General features: G+C 41.1%; 1 protein-coding gene across 1 annotated transcript in view; it reads left to right on the top strand.

Moving 5' to 3' along the window:
* LOC308294967 (H-2 class II histocompatibility antigen, E-Q beta chain-like) overlaps positions 1 to 8536 on the top strand; it is a gene marked incomplete at both ends in the record, with an annotated part of 93924 nt that extends 85388 nt beyond the window's left edge. The window contains 2 exons of the mRNA XM_080737903.1: positions 7479 to 7546; positions 8415 to 8536. Coding sequence (XP_080594029.1) covers positions 7479 to 7546; positions 8415 to 8536 — 190 coding nt within the window. The remainder of the gene's footprint in view (positions 1 to 7478; positions 7547 to 8414) is intronic.
* Between the last annotated feature and the right edge of the window lie 8424 nt (positions 8537 to 16960).

The raw sequence follows: 16960 nt of genomic DNA, 5'->3' as shown, positions 1-16960 counted from the left end.
GGTTCATTTTTAACCTTTTTACATCTATCCCCAATCTGGACCATACAATGGACATAACAAAATGCCTTAACTCTTGAAGTAAACAACCTACAGGGACAAATGAACACATTTTTCTATATGATTTTGACACAAGGAATTTATTTACGTCATCATTTTTAACATTCAAGCACATCTTGACCCTATTTCAGGGAAGAAAGAGCGTAAAACGACCAGAAAATGTTCAAAAACATCTATATTTCTCTTTGTACATATAAATATTAAGGTGTATTCTTTTTATACCACTTGTTTTTTGAACCCTAATGGTGTCTAGACAATATTGCTTCTTGTTGCCGTGGTCAATCAACGTGGCTTGGGGTTCATTTTAACCCTTTCTTACACCTATCCCCAAAACAAAACATAAGATGGAGATAATAGAAAATACCATAACTCTTGAAGTAAACAACATACAGAGACAAATCAACACATTTTCCCACATAATTTGCACCCAAGGAACTCATTAACGTGGTTATTATTAAGATTCAAGCACATTTTGACACTACTTCATGGCAGAAACTGCAAAAGATTTGCAGAAAATATTCAAATCACATCTATATCTCTATATCTATATTCTCTTTGTACAACATTTCTAAGGTCACACGTCATGTTTCTTAGTACCCTAATGGTGTCTAGTGTCAAGATTTAGTAGTGTTGCCCAACTCATGTCCCATGGGGTTCATGTTTTTTCCCCAGATATGTTTTTGGGCTTTTATGCCTTTATTGACAGGACAGTAGACTGACAGGAAACAGGGAGAGAGAGTGACACGCAGCAAATCTGGACGGGCTCGGGGATCGAAACAGCGACCCACCGCAGGCTACACAAAGCCTACTGTATGTGGGATGCGCCCAGACCATTTTGAATCGATGTCCGTAAGTTATCAAAGAACAATTTCACTGGTCAGTGTCTTCCATCTCATCAAACTCCACCTCATCCTCTTCCGATATCATCATCATTATCATCACTGAGGACAGCCAACAGGTCAATGAGAGATTGGGGAAGAATTGGCCCACAAGACCAGACAGGCTCCAAAGTCCATCCTTCCGTCTTCTGCCACCCCTTACCTTCGTCATAGGTTTAGGCCCCCACAAGATTGGCTCAGCTGCTGGCTTGTAACAGGCCACTCACTCTATAGTCACCCGCTGGATGTGGGGGATGAGCATATTGGCAGAGGGGCAGGCAGGCAAAATGCACTCTAGACCTGCTGCAGAGGGTCTCGTCTTCACCCACCAGTTCATTCAGCATCTTGCTCCTAGCCTGGTCGACTGATGTCTCGCGTGCTTGATTTTACATCACACACGTGAAGGCTTCCAGCTGTTCCTGCACTTCCGGCTTCAACTTACACTCATTGCCCAGCCGGCTGTAGAATGATTGTTTCGATTATTGCTAAATATGGTCTCTCAAAATGTTGCATTATACATAATGCAACATTTTGAGAGAAATGCTTGGCGATGAGTGTAAGTTGAAGCCGGAAGTGCAGGAGCAGCTGGAAGCCTTCGCGTGTGTGATGTAAAATCAAGCATGTGATACATCAGTGAACTATGGTAGGAGCAAGATGCTGAATAAACTGGTGGGAGAAGACGAGACCCTCTTCAGCAGGTCTAGAGTGCATTTTGCCCACCTGCCCATCTGCCAATATGCTCATCCCCCACATCCAGCGGGTGAACTATAGAGTGAGTGGCCTGTTACAAGCCAGCAGCTGAGCCAATCTTGTGGGGGCCTAAACCTATGACGAAGGTCAGGGGTGGCAGAAGACGGAAGGATGGACTTTGGAGCCTGTCTGGTCTTGTGGGCCAATTCTTCCCCAATCTCTCATTGACCTGTTGGCTGTCCTCAGTGATGATAATGATGATGATATCGGAAGAGGATGAGGTGGAGTTTGATGAGATGGAAGACACTGACCAGTGAAATTGTTCTTTGATAACTTACGGACATCGATTCAAAATGGTCTGGGCCGCATCCCACATACAGTAGGCTTTGTGTAGCCTGCGGTGGGTCGCTGTTTCGATCCCCGAGCCCGTCCAGATTTGCTGCGTGTCACTCTCTCTCCCTGTTTCCTGTCAGTCTACTGTCCTGTCAATAAAGGCATAAAAGCCCAAAAACATATCTGGGGAAAAAACATGAACCCCATGGGACCCTAACCCTAGAAATGTTGTACAAAGAGAATATAGATATAGAGATAAAGATGTGATTTGAATATTTTCTGCAAATCTTTTGCAGTTTCTGCCATGAAGTAGTGTCAAAATGTGCTTGAATCTTAATAATAATATAATATGGTATTTTCTATTATCTCCATCTTATGTTTTGTTTTGGGGATAGGTGTAAGAAAGGGTTAAAATGAACCCCAAGCCACGTTGATTGACCACGGCAACAAGAAGCAATATTGTCTAGACACCATTAGGGTTCAAAAAACAAGTGGTATAAAAAGAATACACCTTAATATTTATATGTACAAAGAGAAATATAGATGTTTTTGAACATTTTCTGGACGTTTTACGCTGTTTCTGCCCTGAAATAGGGTCAAGATGTGCTTGAATGTTAAAAATGATGACGTAAATAAATTCCTTGTGTCAAAATCATATAGAAAAATGTGTTCATTTGTCCCTGTAGGTTGTTTACTTCAAGAGTTAAGGCATTTTGTTATGTCCATTGTATGGTCCAGATTGGGGATAGATGTAAAAAGGTTAAAAATGAACCCCATGGGACATTAGTTGACCACGGCAACAAGAAGAAATCATAACTAGACACCATAAGGGTCCTAAAAAACATGTGGTATAAAAAGAATACACGTTAATGTATTTGTACAAAGAGAAATATAGATGTGTTTTGAACATTTCTGGTCGTTTTTTGCTGTTTCTGTCCTGAAATAGGGTCAAGATGTGCTTTAATGTAAAAAATGATGCCGGAAATGAATTCCTTGTGTCAAAATCATATAGAAAAGTGTGTTCATTTGTCCCTGTAGGTTGTTTACATCAAGAGTGATGGCATTTTCTGTTATGTCCATTGTATGGTTGAGATTGGGGATAGTTGTGAGAAAAGGTTAAAAATTAACCCCATGGGACATTAGTTGACCACGGCAACAAGCAGAAATCATAACTAGACATCATAAGGGTCCTAAAAAACCTGTGGTATAAAAAGAATACACCTTAATTTATCTGTACAAAGAGAAGTATAGACGTGTTTTGAACAATTTTGGGTTATTTTTCGCAGTTTCTGTCCTGAAATAGGGTCAAGATGTGCTTAAATGTTAAAAATAACCACTTTAATTAATTCCCTGGGTCAAAATCATATAGAAAAGTGTGTTCATTTGTCCCTGTAGGTTGTTTACATCAAGCGTTATGGCATTTTCTGTTATGACCATTGTATGGTTCAGATTGGGAATAGTTGTGAGAAAAGGTTAAAAATGAACCCCATGGGGCATTAGTTGGCGACGGCAACAAGCAGAAATCATAACTAGACATCATAACGGTCCAAAAAAAACAGGTTTCGAAAACATGTCATTGGGGTGCTGGTAGACCCCTCTCTCCTGCCCTACTATGAAACATCTCAACTCATCAACACTTCAACTAAACTCTGAAACATCTCAACTCATCAACACTTCAACTAAACTCTGAAACATCTCAACTCATCATGACTTCATCTCATCTCTGGCTCTGTGTTTCACTGACTTTCATCTGCTTCCATGGAGCAGGTAAACTTCATTTAACTCTCCCCACGCTTTGAACGTTAACGTTCGCCCCATTTTTTACAGAACCTCGATGCCAATACGGCGCTCGTTCGGTTCGTTCGTCTGATGACTGTAAGCTGATGAGGGGTCGCGCGGCCGTGTACTGTAAACACATTTTCCGCGGTGATGGTGTAAAAAATCCATTATGCGTTAACATCAACGGAGACCAATTCACTTCCTTGTTGATTTCCTCTGGCCCGGAGGCTCTGTGGCCAGTGACTGGTCTGAATGTACGGCAACACATAACAGGCAAATTCACATTCATTCTCACATGACGCCGCCCTCTGCTGCCTGGCAGACCAAAGTGCACTATTGCACAATCAAAAAAAAGAAAAAAAAAAAAAGAAATGTCTATCTATCTACTATAACATCGCAAAGGTAAGCCGCTTTTTGATGGCACCAGACCCAATAAATAAATAAATAATCTGGCAGTAGAAGAGTTAATCAGCCTACTTAATAATTCAAACATTCACACTGTGTTGATATTATACAGATAATAAAACTGAACATTAATGATATTTGGAATTTTCTATTTCCAGATGGATATCTATACTCTGTAGCTTCCCACTGTGTGTTCAACTCCAGTGATATGGAGGACATACAGTTCATACAGTCATCATATTTCAATAATGATGAGATCCTCCGGTGGGACAGCAGATTGGATCAGTATGTTGGATACACTGAGTTTGGTGTGAAGCAGGCAGAGCGTGCCAATAAAGATCCTGGGCGACTGGCTATGTTCAGATCACAGCGAGAGAAATTCTGCAAACGCAACATTGAGACCTACTACCGCAATGTTCTGGACAAGAGAGGTGAGCTGATCTCAGAGCAGCACTCAACACTCATCACCTCATAAACTATAACATGATATCATAATAAATCTTAATAATATTCAGAGATGATAAATGGTGTTGATATTGATCTTTGAATGATTATAAAACATTGTCTGCTGTCTGCTGAGAAACCTTTCAAATTCTCTCAAACCTTTAAGCCTGATTTATACTTTGTCATATGACAGTGTCACGCTGTGGAAATAGATCTACAAGCTCACAACAAGTCACATGTTGACAGTGTTGTTGGACCAGTTACAGTATAAAGTAATTGGATTCTAGGCCCCAGGTTTAAGTTAATGTAGTTAAATTAACTTTTTAAAGAAGCAGCTAAAACTCACCTCCATACAGTATATGTGATTTAACTAGCCTACTTGATAGTATTTTTAAATACTATTCTAATTCTATTTCATTGTATCGCTTCTACTTTCATTAAATTCTATTGTTGTTAATGTAAAGCACTTTTATTATTTAACGTAATGTTTAAATTAAATTATATAATTGTCTACACTGTAGAAAATAGAATAATGTAGAAGCTACACTATTCAGACAGACATTGGTCTCTGGCGCCATCTGATGGCCAAATACTGACATTTACTATTACTATTAGTAAATATTAATTAATATTAATTATTATTAGTAAATATATAGTAATATAGTATTAGTAATAGTAGTACACTATTACTGATAATGACATGAACATTATTTACACCCCATCGAGACTTCATGGAGATTGTTTAGTTTTTGTCTCATTCCTAAGCCAATAATTTGACCAGCAGTGGTTCCCTATGGAGACACAAAGAGTCAGCTTTGTCTCTTTATTTGTTCCCTATGGAGACACAAAGAGTCTGCTTTGTTCCCTATGGAGACACAAAGGCCCTCATTTATCAACGTGGTGCAGCAAGAAATTTGGGCGTACACAGAAATTTAGGCTAGGCTCTGCATTTATCATTTCAACGTGACTTTGACGTTGTTAGGACACACTTCACTAAGTTGGATACCTCACGGTCCACGAAAAGAAGCGCTGCGCCGCTTCCGACTGACAGCTTCTTCTGAGCCAGATCGGCAATCTTATCTGAATGACTGTAAAAGCACTTGTGTTAGATTGCTTCCATATCACTAGATTTTAATTGCTTGTCATTGTAACTTGGAAATAAAATCAGCGTGCATGTCCATGATAGCCTATAATATGCTTTAATAAAATGTTATAGGCTATTTTCACAAGGATTATTTATTAGTGTGTTAAATATATACATCCGCATGTCTACAATGGAAAAAGGGGTGTAAGATGAATCCTACACCACCTCAGAACCTGACGTGAGATTTGATTCTACCATACGCCAACGTCAAACTCACGTTGAAGTGATAAATGCAGAGACTTGCCTAAATTTCGGAGTGATGTGAATCTGGCAAAATTAATAATCCCATATTTCTTTGTATGTTGTCACTGTCTGCTCTGGAGTCCACGGGAACCAGGGTGATATTCATTGATCTCTATAGAGAGAGGGAGAGATAACACCTCTTTTGTTCAACAGTGCCCACTGTTTGGTAAACTTACTTACTATGCAAGGCTTGCTTAAAGACAATGGAGTATGTTGATGAAGAAAACGTTTGATCTATTCAGGTTGACTCGACGAGCAAATGGTGACCACCCTGTTCTACATGCATGTGGTACAAAAGCTGTCTTGAAATGTTGTCATAATGAGTGACTCAAGTCAAGCCGAAAGGCTGCTTGAGCAAGGGCTCCATCCTGGATTCATGTATTCTTCAATAAATCTACTGAAGAACCTCCACTGCCGGCTTCTCTGAGTTCTCTCAACCACTTCTTCTGGATTCGCGCAATTATTTTCAGTCTAATTCAATCTCAAAATGTACTACAGGTGTACGCCAAAATTTTGATCTGCACCACATTGATAAATGAGGGCCAAAGAGTCTGCTTTGTTCCCTATGGAGACACAAAGAGCCCTTTGTTCCCTATGGAGACACAAAGAGCCCTTTGTTCCATATGGAGACACAAAGAGCCTGCTTTGTTCCCTATGGAGACACAAAGAGCCTGCTTTGTTCCTCTTTGTAACCCTATATCTACTTCTATTGTTCTTGTTCTTCCAGTGGAGCCTACTGTGAGACTGAAGTCAGTGTCACCCCCTGGTGGTAAACACACTCACATGCTGCAGTGCAGCTCCTACAACTTCTATCCTAAAGTGATCATCGTCACCTGGCTGAGAGACGGAGAAGAGACCACCTCTGATGTCACTTCCTCTTATGAGCTGTCTGATGGAGACTGGTACTACCAGTACCACTCCTACCTGGAGTACACACCCAAGTATGTAACAAACACCAATACATAGAAATACACACGCCTACTGGTACCAGTACCACTCCTACCTGGAGTACACACCCAGGTACACACCTAATAGACACCTATACATATAAATGCACACCCAGGTACACACCTAATAGACACCTATACATATAAATACACACCCAGGTACACACCTAACAGTTTTTCCAGTCTATTTCCAGTAGCTTTGAGACAGTTTTGAGCAGTATATTTCCAGTAATAGTACAGCATTGAGACTGCGTAGCCGTTTCCAAGGAGTAGCCACCTCTATATGTCCATAAATCAGTTGCAGATTGCAGAAATGCCCAATAAGCCAAGAGCTGACAAGGCATTGGTTGAATTCTGTTCAGTGTCTGTGATAACTGTCTGGCAGTGACCATATATGGAGGAGATGATGCTTCCTGTGTCCATGATCTGTATCCTGTGTGTGTGTGTGTGTGTGTGTGTGTGTGCGTGCGTGCGTGCGTGTGTGTGCGTGTGTGTGTATGTGCGTGCGTGCGTGCGTGTGTGTGTGTGTGTGTGTGTGTGTGTGTGTGTGTGTTACAGATCAGGAGAGAAGATCTCATGCATGGTTGAACATCCCAGCCTGACCGCACCTATCATGATGGACTGGGGTCAGTTACTGTAATCTATTACTGTAATCTATCACTACTGTAATCTATTATACTGTAATCTACTATAATCATACCTATCATGATGGACTGTTACTGTAATCTATTACTACTGTAATCTATTACTACTGTAATCTACTATAATCTTCTGTAATCATCTTTGTTCACTAGTGTAATGACTGCAGATAATTATCTTCGAATTCATATCAATGGTAAATGGAGCATTAATACCAGTAAGACTCCCTAATCGGGAGCGACCGTCAGGTCGCATGTATAAGCAACCTCATGGTGGCGCTAGAAGAGGGGCATGTGAGAAATCAGGGGCGGAGGTTGTGGTTTGCCAGCCAAGGAGTGTGTGTTGGTAAATGGTGCATTGATATCAATGGTAAATGGTGGATTAATATCAATGGTAAATGGAGGTTGAGAAATTGCATTCACAAGTGTCTGCTCTAAGATTGGGAGGTTGGGATTGGATTCCCTGGCAGGGAGCAAAGACTCTGAGAAGTCTATGACTCTGTCCCAACATTCCTCTTAATACACATTACACAGTCTGTTTATAATCATCATAGTATAAAGATTCCTATTAATACACATTCTACACTCTGGTTTATAATCCTCATAGTATAAAGTTGAGACATGTCTTCTAAAATCTATAATCATATCCTCTGTTTTGGATGTATTTATGTATGTATGGATTTAGCTGTATTTAGAGTCTCCAGACTGGACTCATTATTTAACAGACTCACAATGTCTGTGTCGTCTGTTGTTCTATTATCAGATGACTCCATGCCAGAGGCAGTGAAGAACAAGGTGTTTTAATAAACTGTAATAATATCATATAATTAATATCTTATCATATTTCTATCATCAGATGACTCCATGCCAGAGTCAGTGAAGAACCAGCTGGCCATCGGAGCATCAGGTCTGGTTCTGGGTCTGGTCTTGTTCCTGACTGGATTCATCTACTTCCAGTGGAAGAAGAGAGGTGATTAACATGGTTAATTAGCATGTTTAATTAATATGACTAGAAGCTTGGCCGCCCTTTGGGCGGCCGAGCGTCTAGTCGGCAACCTGGCCAACTTGGGAATGATGTAAATAGGGAATGAATGCCCCGCCCTTTAATGCAAACCGCATTATACCTGTTATCATAGGACCCGTTTTGACCATCTGTTTGCCTGGGGAACTGCCCGGGCTTATCCACATTATTCACCTGGTTCTCTTAAAGACACAGCCCGCTAATTCCCCTGAACCCAACCGCTCTGAAGAGCACCCTGAACTTTGCTCACCTCAAAGTGAGAGGAAGAAAGACTTTAGTTTATGCCACACTCAGAGAGATTTTTGGTTGACTCATGTAGCATACGTGATGTCAGAGCCTTTTAAGTGATGTCACAATGAGTCAGCGCTTGCTCTGGAACAGCCCGATGTCAGTCATCTCCGCATACGGAGATTCCGATCCTTTCGTGCCGGATACGGAAAACTGTGTATCGGGTTGGGTCGAGGCCTAGCTAAGAACGTAGGCAAAGGTCTGAGCTATATGTGTGCGAAATTTGGAGTCTGTAGCACCAACCATGTGCTGTCAGGGCTCTTTCATGCGATTCGGGCCAATTCGGATTCGGCGTCCATTGGCTTCAATTAGTAGTCAGGACTCCGCATATGGAGATTTCGAACCTTTCGCGTTGGTTCCGGAAAACCGCATATCGGGTCGGGTCGAGGCCTAGCTAAGAACGTAGGCAAAGATCTGAGCTATCTGCGTGCGAAATTTGGAGTCTGTAGAACCAACCATGTGCTGTCAGGGGTCTTTCGTGCAATTCGGCCTCGGCTTCAATTAGTAGTCACGAACAAGTTTCATTGACATGTTTCATTATTAATTAACTATCAGTGGAGGACATGAGGTCAGATCAACAGACTTGTGGAACTGTCAATCACAGAAATACAAACAAAGAAACCTGAACTTAAACTTGAAACTTAAACTTTTAGGCCTAAACTGGTTTCTATGGGTTTAGAACCTGAACCGGTTTAGACCAGTTTAGACGACCTAGTTGGAGGTCAAAATATACTCTATGTTGTCACATTTAACTTTAACACCAGTGTCACAAACATTGATTGACATTAATTAAACATAATTATCAATACAATATATCAAAAGAATATTAACTGTCTGACTGTGTGTTTTAACTGTCTCTCTTCTTCTTCTACCAGGTCGTGTTCTGGTGCCGACAACTAATGACAATCTTTAGACTCCTCCCACACATCCAGGTTCACTTCCTCTTTCTTTTTAATCACTTTTATTTAAAATGTATAAAAGTGTATAAAACTAGAACACATGCTTGTGTAAGAAGTGAAACAACCAGACTAGGATAACTAATTAAAACTTCAATCACTTTGAACATTGATCTTCACAGATATAGCTAACTGAATATCTTACAATATGAATTAATTATCAAATAAATTAGCTGTTGCATTAGACCACACTGTAGACAATGTGGTCAGATGTATTGATTCATCAATAGTATAATCAATCAAATAAACATTTATTTTAAATGAGAATCTACTGAGATAAACTATTTACAAATTATTGGTGAATCTGTCTCCAGTGGGACGCTATTTAAACATCATGCACACGTCTTTTAACAGCTAAACTACAGGTCTCACAATGCATAGATTTTGTAAACTTGGTTGAGGTGTGAAATTAAGGGTTGTTTTTTTATCGATGATCCTGAAAACTCTCTTTGCGGACGGCGTGGTGCCGCGTGCAACGATCAATACAACACTGACTGTTGACAAAGTATTGATCACATGTTGTTAGAATGGACTGAATGATCAATACAACACTGACTGTTGACAAAGTATTGATCACATGTTGTTGAGTTGTTTCTACTCTGATGGTTACTGTAGTTACAGGGAGGATGCTGGGAGCTTAGCTTTTTAACTAGTTTACTAATAACTTGTTCATGATCTATTAACTGTTTATAGCATAGTTTATAGTTTACTAATAACTTGTTCATGATCTATTAACTATTTATAGCATAGTTTTAAATCATTACAACATAACAATCATTTAACAAGTGATGAACAACACATTAACTAGTAATGTATGAATGATTGATTTACTATTATAAGGGAAGGTTGTGTTTACATTTGAACACAGTTAATAAATAATATCTGATTCTTATTGTTTCATTGTCTTTTCACAGAACACCTGGATGTGTTTACAGAGAGGCCCTCTGGTGGAGAGAGGAGGAAATACATGTGTGTCCAATCAGCTTTTAAATAGTCATAGCAGCAGCACAGTGATGACATCATCAACCTTTTTCACAAATGTGTCTTTTAAACAAAATACTTACTTAATAAAGAAATTAATACTTGAGCCAAAAGTAACAAAAAATAATAATAAGTATTCCATTAATTCATGCCAGGTGCGTCCAGTGCAACACGGTCACCTCGGAAAACAACGGAAGTCTGTTTTTGAGTTCAGCATTCAGTGGTCATGAATCAAAAGACAGCTGAATACAGTGACTGACCAATCAGAATCAAGCATACAACCAAACAGTGTAATAAATTGTATTAAAACATTAAATAAATGATCAGAGTTGTTCATAACATAAATATTAATATCATCTGAATGGAAGTCAGTCAGCCATGTTTGTGAAAAAGGTTTTATTGTTTTATAATTGACCATGAGCCATTTATTATGTAATCATTTATAATGTGTGATAATTAATGTGTTACGATCATTATGACATCACTGTTTCCCTGTGATGGGTGGACCTAGAGCCTCTAGGGTGGTCTGAGGTGATGGGTGGACCTAGAGCCTCTAGGGTGGTCTGAGGTGATGGGTGGACCTAGAGCCTCTAGGGTGGTCTGAGGTGATGGGTGGACCTAGAGCCTCTAGGGTGGTCTGTGGTGATGGGTGGACCTAGAGCCTCTAGGGTGGTCTGAGGTGATGGGTGGACCTAGAGCCTCTAGGGTGGTCTGAGGTGATGGGTGGACCTAGACCTTATGGCTGGACCCGGTTTAGATAATGGTGGGCTGTCACAGTCTAGGAAATGAATGGTAAACAGTGATGACATGCACTCATTTATATTAATTAATCATTTATATGTAATAATTATGTAATCATTTACAATATGTAATCATGAGCAGAGGAGCAGATCTCAGTACAACTTAGAGAGGAACCACAAACAATGAATCTTCTCATCAATAAAATCACCAACACTAAGATTTTAAACTAACTAATATGTTATGATCTAAATAATACATTATAGGTCAACATCACATGACTTAACAACAGACACATTAACCTGTCTACAGTATGTTGTTAATGATCAGGAAACAAACCCTTCATAAAGTATTGTGTTTACTGTATGTGAGAATGATTTCTAAAGTGGAATCAGCTTCTATTAAACATATATTTTAAATGACATCATTTATTTCTAAAGACGTTATTAGAGGAATTCTAGCTCCCTGGGATCTGCACCCCTGACCATGAATGGTTTGATGTTGATTTTGGCTTTAATTTGCTTGGTTTGATTGGAATGACACAATGTATCAATAAAGGAATCAGAAACATGTTTTCTTACATTTCACTCATACAGTATTAACTCTGCTGAACTTGAACACAGTGTTTTATGTTGTAATAATTGTCCTCTTACTCCATGCTGAACGCTGCGTCTAGAAAGGCTTGACTGCACTTAGTTGAGTGTGGCGTCACGCACTCATAATGGCAGATCTGCAAGCTCACAGTGTATGGTAGCACGACGCCATGTGAGTTTTCGGTGCACAACGGAGCATATCAAGACAAGCCCTTGCATTTGAAACCAAAGCCGGCTGCACACGTCCAGACCAGTGGTCTTCATCTGAGACGGATAAGGTTTATGTGAATTATTGCGACCGTCAGGTCGCATTTACTACCAAAACCTCCACCGGCTGTCCGTCTGTGAGTGAGTGAGTGAGTGAGTCAGTCAGTCACACTTTTGCCCTGCTCATATCTCCACAACCGTTGCCCCCATCCATGCCAAGTTTTGCACACACACTCCTTACCTGCCAAACTACAACCTCCAAGGACCCCCGCAGCTCCAGGGACCCCCAGGTCCCTGGGGGACCCCCAGGTGTCACACGTCACACTTTTGCCCTGCTCATATCTCCACAACCGTTGCCCCCATCCATGCCACATTTTGCACACACACTCCTTACCTGCCAAACTACAACCTCCAAGGACCCCCGGAGCTCCAGGGACCCCCTGCTCCCTGGGGGACCCCCAAGTGTAAAAAACGACCAAATGTGCAAAAATGACCAAATGACCACCCCAACTGGGCTGCTCACGGGGAATTCCCGGGGACCACCCACTCCTGGTGCTCCAGAACGGATGCAAAAGTGTTGACGCCCCCAGTGGAGGACCCCCTCCACTGCAGCTCACATAAAATGCCGTAACTCGGGCTAGGAGCGTCCGGGAGAGCCAGGGCCGGTACCTATTTGTCCGCCAAGGCAACGCGGACACCCCACCCCTCATTTGTGTATACATGTGACCTGACGGTCGCTTATCTCCCGATTAGGGAGTCTTACTGGTATAACTTAATGTAGGGGCCTCTCGCTCTCACTGATTGTATTCATTTCCAAATGACAATGACAGGCATATCGCCCACCCTGGCCACAATATGCGCTTTGGGCTGCATAACTGAAGTGGCGGAAGTGCTGTGGTTAAGAGACGTTACGTCACGCAGTGCAGGTCTCTGCCAGCGAAACAAAACTAAATAGATTATAGCTCTTAAATCTCTCTTAATAGGTGTAACTTTATCAGAATCCATGTTTTGTTTTGATATTTCTTTACGAGTGCAACCGAAGGGGCGGGAGAAGTAGAACAGTTTTATTTTTCCCCAGTGGTGAATACGTTTGCTGGAACACCGCACTGTGAAAAAAAGACATCATCCGGAAAGATTCTCACGGTAGAAGTCGCAGCACGGTTCTATGCTGTCTCTCAGCCTCATATTGTAACCAGGCTTTTCTCTTCACAGATGAGTAAGCCTGGCTACGTGAGGCTACATATCGCCTATTTGCAACGTCATAAACCATTAGGTGCTTAAAAACCCACATAATTCAGTATGTACTGTATATATATATTCTTTATTTACAAATAACTGCATCCACATGGTTGTACAATGTACAGTACAGCTGAAGAAAATAATTACATAAATATAAAATAATCTGAAGAAGCATGATACATTATCATCATTGTTATTATTTTACAGAAAAAAAAAAACAAGCAGGAAAAAAAGGTGTCATTCATTAATGTAGGCTATAGCCGCCTTGTGATAGGACAGGACAGCTGTCAGTCAAAACAACAGCGTCTGTTCATACATGGAATGAAGCTCCGCCTTCATCTGTTAAATTAGTGGTTTTCAAAGTGGGGTCCGGGGACCCCCAGGGGTCCTTGAGGGGGTTTCACATGGTCCCCAGCCAAATGAGGATCTGTTTAAACCCTATTTTACATGTTAGAAAATACGCTATTTTCACAATTCTTTTTTTATATATTCTTTTCAAACACAGTCTTCACTTGGAGGTCCCTGGTAGCCTACAAAATATTTTCATATGGGGGTCTGCGTTCAAACACATGTTAATTTGGGGGTCCTTGAACCAGAACCACTGGAGTCAATGACAGAATGAAGCTTCCTGCTGTTTGTCTGGCCTCTTCAACCGTCCACTAACTGACCATTACTGGTCAGTTAGTGGACACTAACTGTCTGTCTGTCTGGCCAGTAACTGACCACCAACTGACCTGACACTTCAGAATGTTCAGTTAAACCTAATCAGACATTGCTACTGTTTGCCAGAACAAATATTGTTAATTGTGCCAGCAGATTGCGCAAGTACTCGTTCTGTGATTTTGTGTGCGGCGTCAATGTCTGGTGGTCCAGCAAGGCACGCTCTGCTAGCGCACACATAGGCCATACATGGCCACAAGTGCACAAGGCACAAGTTGGCACCTGGACAGTGCAGTCTAGTTGTTCTTGTTAAAAGGAGCACTTATAAGAAAGCACCTCTCTTCATACAATTGGTCCTTGACATTTTTGTCTACTCGGTCTGTCTCTCAGAGGAGGGCTGTGGACAGTTCAGAAACCTGCATATCATGTATTTTATAATGAATGCGAAACAACAGCTTCTATCATATAGCAGCATGCCAACTTTCCAGGAAGAGAAAGCCTGCTGTTTGTATTAGCTTGCCACAGGTAGGAAGGTTTCTGAACTGTCCACAGAGACGGGGACTGACCATCATCACTGACATAACAGTAGACAACAGGTAGGCTATCCAGCAAACACATGAAGCTACATTTTCATATTAACTATGTAAGCTTTCTGATTCTTTGGCTCTGTAGCAGCCAGCTGGGTCTCCACACAGCAAAAAGCATTCCTGTTCATTTAAAGCTAGGGAAGGTGGAGACGCGTGGGTCAGTTGCTGCCTCACTCATCTTTCAAATGCATCATCATCATCTTTTCACCTGAAGACAGAGTGCCTCTGTATCGTGTCCCTACAGTCTGCCTCACCACTAGCACTGCTCTGGGTTCCTTTGCTTCCAGGGTTAGTGATATTTGTTTGGTTGAAATAAGTGTTAAATATCTCTATAAAGTGATAGTAATCACTGCTATAGCGTGTTCAGTAACAGAGCTCTTGAATAGACAGCATTAAAGAGACGGGGAGAGCACTCTAGCAATGAGTTCTATAACAATGTGTAAGGGATAATCAATGGGGAGACGGTCATTATTGATACATTATTATAGTATTACAGGACCTCACTTTGAGAACACATTATAATGACGTCCAAAATTATTTATATATAACATTTAAATAAAACAAGGAATGATTCAAGGGAACCGTAAGGGAATGGACTGCTAGGGAACCATTAAGAAGAGTTAAAATCCTATTGGTCAAATGTGACTAATGATGTAACATCTGGTCCAATAGGAATCAGCCCTTGCTGTGTGATCATGTACAGTGAATAAACATTCATTTACATGTTTATTCTGGAAACATTACTCTTTTAAAACACATAAAACAAGTATCGTAGGTCAACAGGTGGCTTATTGTCAGTATCAGACGGTAACACACAGGACTCTGTCCCGTTAGTTACAATACTCTAGACCAGTGATAACTTCTCAACCTGTGGGCCGGGACCCCCAGGGGATCCCCAAATTATTTTGGGGGGTCCCCAGATGATTAACTTAATGGACAATGTTGTTTTCTCACTCAACAGTAAACAAACCAACAGTTTAAGTGTATAGAGGGTATCTGCACATTTCTAAAGTGACAATTTAAAGCCTTTTTAATAGCTCTAAAATGACTAATTAAACGTTGGCCAGATATTGTCAAATATTAGAGGCAGAAATTGTGAAAATAGCCGATGTACATGCTCACTGCTATTTTCACAATGGAACTGTTTTATACAAAATGTAATACCTCAACTCTTGAGGGTGCTTGTCAGGGTGGGGAGTCCCCAGTTCAAATATGATTATTCTGGGGGTTGCGGCCTGAAAAGGTTGAGAACCACTGCTCTAGACCCCTGGGAGGTGGAGCGCCACACCTCCCATCAGCTCCCTGTAACTACTTGCCGCACTCAAGCCAAGGGGCGGCATAGCTCAGGGGTAGAGAAACTGGTATTAGAGCACGAAGGGTATAAATCCCGAAGGGTTCCCAGTTCGAATCCGGGCTCCCCCTGAGTTAATGTCGAAGGGTCCTTGGGCAAGACTCTGAACCCCTAATTGCCTCCGGTGAGTAGGTTGGTGCCTTGCATGGCTTCCTCCACCACCGGTGTATGAATGTGTGTGTGAATGGGTGAATGTAATGCACAATCTATGTAAAGCGCTTTGGATTAAAAAGCGCTATATAAATGCACCATTTACCATTTACCAAGCCATCCTACGCATACACTGAGTTGGCGTTGCTTGGGATCAAACCCATGACCTTGTGGTCCTAAAGGTGAGCTACCCGGACACTGAAAGACTCTCCATGCAAAACCTCTAGCAAAGTGTCCTCGTTGTACTTTAAGACGCTTTTAGTTCCATTCAATGTAACAATCCTGTCCACAACATTCAACAACAGAGATGAAAATAATTCCTGGAATGTTTGGTCAAGAGTTTGTTTGACTGGTTGACATGGTGGGGTTAGTTAGGAGGAGAGACGAGAATAATTCATGGAATGTTTGGTCTAGTGTTTGTTTTATAATCGCTAAGGTAACAGAGTGTTACATGCTGACTGGTTGACATGGTGGGGTTAGTTAGGAGCAGAGAGATCATTTATTGATTCTGATTCAGAAAAGTCAGAATCAGATTTTAAATGCTGTAATCAAGAAGTCTGCTTCCATGAGCCTCTGTTTTCATTCAGAATTAATTCCGATCTGACCTCTGCCACAAAATGTACAGTATTTA

This window comes from Nannobrachium achirus, assembly GCF_963921795.1.
Source record: "Nannobrachium achirus genome assembly, chromosome: 12".
Lineage (NCBI taxonomy): Eukaryota > Metazoa > Chordata > Actinopteri > Myctophiformes > Myctophidae > Nannobrachium > Nannobrachium achirus.
This window is presented reverse-complemented; position numbering and strand designations above follow the sequence as displayed.